This window comes from Lactuca serriola, chromosome 4 (assembly GCF_051521515.1).
Source record: "Lactuca serriola cultivar US96UC23 chromosome 4, Lser_US96UC23_V15, whole genome shotgun sequence".
Taxonomy (NCBI): domain Eukaryota; kingdom Viridiplantae; phylum Streptophyta; class Magnoliopsida; order Asterales; family Asteraceae; genus Lactuca; species Lactuca serriola.
Genome location: NC_136411.1, coordinates 29,297,026 through 29,301,653, shown reverse-complemented (window position 1 = coordinate 29,301,653; position 4,628 = coordinate 29,297,026). Strand labels below are relative to the sequence as shown.

At 38.9% G+C, this 4,628-nt stretch overlaps 1 protein-coding gene across 1 annotated transcript; it reads right to left on the bottom strand.

The window, feature by feature from the left end:
- Positions 1-1,917: 1,917 nt before the first annotated feature.
- On the bottom strand, positions 1,918-3,467 carry LOC145098161 (uncharacterized). Its single transcript, XM_079035830.1, has 4 exons — positions 3,210-3,467; positions 3,061-3,159; positions 2,500-2,766; positions 1,918-1,944 (listed from the first exon to the last, which is right to left on the bottom strand). Exons 1-4 carry the CDS (start codon positions 3,465-3,467, stop codon positions 1,918-1,920), a joined length of 651 nt encoding a protein of 216 aa, XP_078891956.1.
- Positions 3,468-4,628: the final 1,161 nt, after the last annotated feature.

Genomic DNA, 4,628 nt, shown 5'->3' with positions numbered 1-4,628 from the left:
GTTGAAATATAATCGTTTAGCAATCAAACAAAAAACATTCCGTTGTTTTAGAAGCTTTAAATTATCTCTTTGCAAATAAATTGTTTCATCCCTATACCTAATCAACTCCTTCTCCTTTTGCTCTATCCACATACGCCTCTCCTCACTCTTCGACGATATCCTGCTGATTTGATTAGTTAGGTTAGAGTTTGTGACGCGAGTTTGAGTTAAACTACCACTTATACTATACAATTTAGATTTTAATCCATTAAGTTCTTTTTCATAGTATGTGATGGGAATATGTAAAAAACCAAGAATGGATGGTACCTTCTTGATCAACTCATCCCATTCGTTGATCTGCTCACTGACAGGTTTCGCTTCAAAACACATGTCTTCTCCCTCTTTCGCTTCGTCTAGCCCCCCATCAGTGGTATAGCCTCTCACTTGTGACACCATCAGACACTTTCTGCAACGTTCTCTTCTTTCACTAACAAAGCCCTACCATGGGTGGGCTTCCTCACTTCTTCATCTTCAGAATTTGTAGACCAAACTTCAACACCACCGAAATCATCATCAACATTATTTCCCTGCACAAGAAGAGCATTCATAGTGTTATTAGATCCAATTTTCTTCTTCTTGATTTCCTCTAATCGTCGTATGAGGTTCGCTTCCTCGTCATCATCATCATTCTTTTCTGACTTCTTTCTCAACATACAATCTTTGGCAAAGTGATTTTTGCCTCCACAGTAGTGACAATTAAAACCTGAGTCACCACCAAGTTTTTCTTCCTCTTTGGTTCTTCGGTCTAAGAACCACTTTTCGGTTCCTCCTTCACTTTCTCGGCATTGTAGCTTCCCTTCCAATTTCGGTTCTTATTAGCTAGTAACCTTCTTTTGATGAACTTCCTGGGATTTAACACCATTAAAGCATAATCTTCACTTGTTAGATCATATTCAGAAAGATCTAAATCTTCTTCTTCTTCAGCAACATTCTTTCCTTTGGATATTAGGGCCAAGGACCCCATGCTAGAAACCACATTCGTTTCTTTAGTCAACTCACTCTCGTGTAACTTTAATATTCCCACCAGTTTTGCCAGAGAATAAGCCTTGAATTGTTCGTGTGCTTTCACAGTAGACACCATAGCCATCCATTCGGGTCTAAGGCCATTCATGAATGTGACCTTTTGTTTAATGACTTTCCTTTTAATCCCATGCTTTATCATCTTACTAAGAAGATGATTGAAGCGATCAAAGGCTTGAATAAGATTCTCTTCAGGCTTCTGCTGGAAGTCACCAAATTCTAAGAGCAACAATATTTGGATTGAGTGCTCAAGATCCTCATCCGTAGAATACAGTCCCTTCAACCGAAACATTGTCCGACTGTAAGGCGAACCTTGTCATCCTTAAAGCTTTGATGTTGCACTGAAACTTTTCATTCTCAACTTGGGGTATGTCTTTCACATCATTAACGAGTTGATTGCACTCCTTTTGAGTTTTAACAATTCTTGAAGTGCTTGAGTGAGTGAATGGACCTATAGTAATCGTCTCCCAGATCAAGTATCCATTTTCTTCTGAACCAATCACGTAGTCTTCAAAATTGAGCGTCCAGACCTCATAATCTTGAGTGTATAATATAGGAATCCTTGTCGTCGATCCTATACAGTTGGAGATATTGATTGGGTTTGTCTGAGAATCTTCCATGGACATGATGATGTTTGTTCAAAAACCTATTTAAGATCAGACTTGTAAACAACGTTAGGGTAAGATCAACTATTAAAGAACTATGTCAATAGCAAGTGACGGCTCTAACAATATCGATCAAAGCGGAAAAACCCTACGATCTTCTTCAACAGAAGAGATGTGTATGGATTACACAGTCTCCTGCTCTGATACCAATTGATGAGTTTAAAACTCTTAGATCGATTTGATCTTCAATAGGTTAATCAGTAAAACAAACAAACAAACACTGAGAACACAAGATATAATCAAAATATAGCTTAATGATTCAAGAATAGTCACGCCTCAGCAGAGCTCCATGAAGAACTTCCACTGTAGAGACGAGCTAGGGTTTGTAGTACAATACTGAGAATAATAAATGAAAGCTATGATTACTAAGGATGCATGCATGCACCTTAAATACTAAAACCCTAATCAAAATAAACACGGTTGGACAGTCCCAAACCGGTAACAAAACTGGGCTAAGGAGTGAGCCACAGATGCAACACTTCGGGTCCCCACAGATGTCATCAACATAAATTTGCACAATCATCAAGTGGTCACCCTCTTTCTTGCGAAAGAAGGTTGGGTAAACCGAACCTTGCTTGAATTTGGGTATTTTAAGAAAACTAGTAAGAGTTTCAAACCAGGCTCTTGGAGCTTGCTTTAAACCGTAAACCGCTTTGTCAAGAATGTAACAGTGATTGGGATATTTTTCATTTATGAACCCAGTTGGTTATTCCACATAAACGGTCTCTTCCAATTCACCATTTAAGAATGCACATTTCATATCCATTTGAAAAACTTCAAAGTTTTTGTGTGTTGCATATGCCAAGAAGATGTGAACAGATTCTAATCTAGCAACAGGTGCGACAGTCTCTTTGTAGTTAATTCCTTCTTCCTTGCAATAACCTTTGACTACCACTCTAGCTTTGTTTCGGATTACGTTCCCTTCTTTGTCCATCTTGTTTCTGAATACCCACTTTAATCCAACCACAGATGCATCCTTTGGTGTAGGAATCAGTCTCCATACTTTGTTTCGCTCAAATTCATTGAGTTCGTCTTGCATTGCCTGTACCCAATCAGAGTGATCGTGTGCAGTTTTAACAGTCTTTGGTTCAACTTTGGAGACAAAAGAATTAAACATGCAAAATTCCACTTGAGATAATAATGCAGTTTGTTTCGCTTTTAGTTGAGAACGTGTGAGAACTCTTTATGATGATTCACCAATGATTTGGATTTTTGGATGATCTTTCATCCATTTGATAATGGGAGGGTAATTAGGATCATAGGAGGGATCCAGTTCAACATTTACTTCTTCTTCGAATTCTGACTGCGTATCATCATCTTCATCATTTGTATTAACATTCTCCCCCTCGAATGATGAACCAGTTTCTACTTCAGGCTCAAAATTCTCCCCCTCGATTGGACGTTCATTGGGTATGGTGGTTGATAAATTCTCCCCCTGGAAAGTAGAATGGGAAAATTCACTCGTCTTTGAGAGATGGCAGATACTTGAGGTCCACCTGAACTTGAAGGTTTGCTTTCCATGACTTTAGCAGCTTCGTCAATAATCTTCTTCAGATTGTCTACTTCGTTGTCAGCTGCTTTTGTTTCAGAGAGAATAGCAGACTCTGGTTCATCAAAGAGCTTCACATATTCTTCAAATAAGTTGGAGATAGGAATCGTGACTTGGCCAGTTTGAGGAAAGATTTCGTCCATTGGTTCTTTGCTGGACGTGAGTTTCTTCACGTAGTTATCATCAAACGACATGTAATACGTTTTTTCGATTTTCTTGGAGCATTTTTTTAGAACCCTGTAAGCTTTTGAAGTTAGCGAATACCCAATAAAGATTCCTTCGTCTGCCTTCACATCAAACTTGTTTCAGTTCTCTTTAGAATTGAAGATGAAGCATCTTGAACCAAACACATGGAAAAACTTGATGTTAGCCTTGCGGTTGTTTAGAATCTCATAAGGAGTTATTGCGAAACACTTATTAAGTAAAGACTGGTTCTGGGTGTAGCAAGCAGTGGCAATAGCATCAGCCCAGAAATACATGGGTAACGATGTGAAATTGAGCATGGTTCGGGCAGTTTCACACAACGAACGATTTCGCCTTTCAATGACCCCATTTTGTTGTGGAGTATAAGGAGCGGAGAAATTGTGTGATACTCCCTTTTTAGCAAGGAATTCGTCAAACGCTTGGTTTTTGAACTCAAGCCCATTGTCACTGCGAACGTTGCGAACCAGCTTTCGTAGTTGAACTTCAATCTGTTTGATAAAATCCTTGAACTGTGGAGTTGCATCTGATTTCTATCTAAGAAAGAACACCCAAGTGAAATGAGAAAAGTCATCAACAATTACTAGTATATACTTACTACCACCAACGCTTTCAATGGCAGAAGGACCGTAAAGGTGGATGCGTAGAAGTTCCAAAGGTTCTATAACTTTCGTGTTCACGATCATTGGATGACTTTTTCTACTTTGCTTTCCCACCTCACAGGCGGCACATAAGTGTTCCTTGTCAAACTTGAGAAGTAGAAGTCCTCGTACATGATCACCAAGAACTAGCTTGTTGATGTCTTTGAAGTTGAGGTGCAAGAGCCTATGGTGCCATAGCCAACTTTCGTCAGGATGCGCTTTCGTTAGTAGACATATAGATGACTTACCTCGTATTGGATTGAGGTTCAGTGGATACATTTTGCCTTTTCATTGAGATTTCAACAAAACAGTCTTGGTTTCTTTTCTATTATTTCTGACCCTTCATCATCGAACGAAACCTTCAGTCCAGTTCCTACTACTAGTTTCAAAACACTGATTAGATTGTGTTGCAAGCCTTCTACATATGCCACCTTTCTGGTTGAGAAATATCCATTTGTGATTATCCCATAGCCTTTTATTGTGCAAAAAGAATTGTTACCATACTTGACACAT

Coding starts and splice junctions, on each gene's coding strand:
- LOC145098161 (XM_079035830.1), bottom strand. CDS start 3,467: ATGTCGTTTGATGATAACTACGTGAAGAAACTCACGTCCAGCAAAGAA. Junction 3,160..3,209: donor CAAGTTCAGGTGGACCTCAA/GTATCTGCCATC, acceptor TCTACTTTCCAG/GGGGAGAATTTATCAACCAC. Junction 1,945..2,499: donor CAACACACAAAAACTTTGAA/GTTTTTCAAATG, acceptor TTGTGTTCTCAG/TGTTTGTTTGTTTGTTTTAC.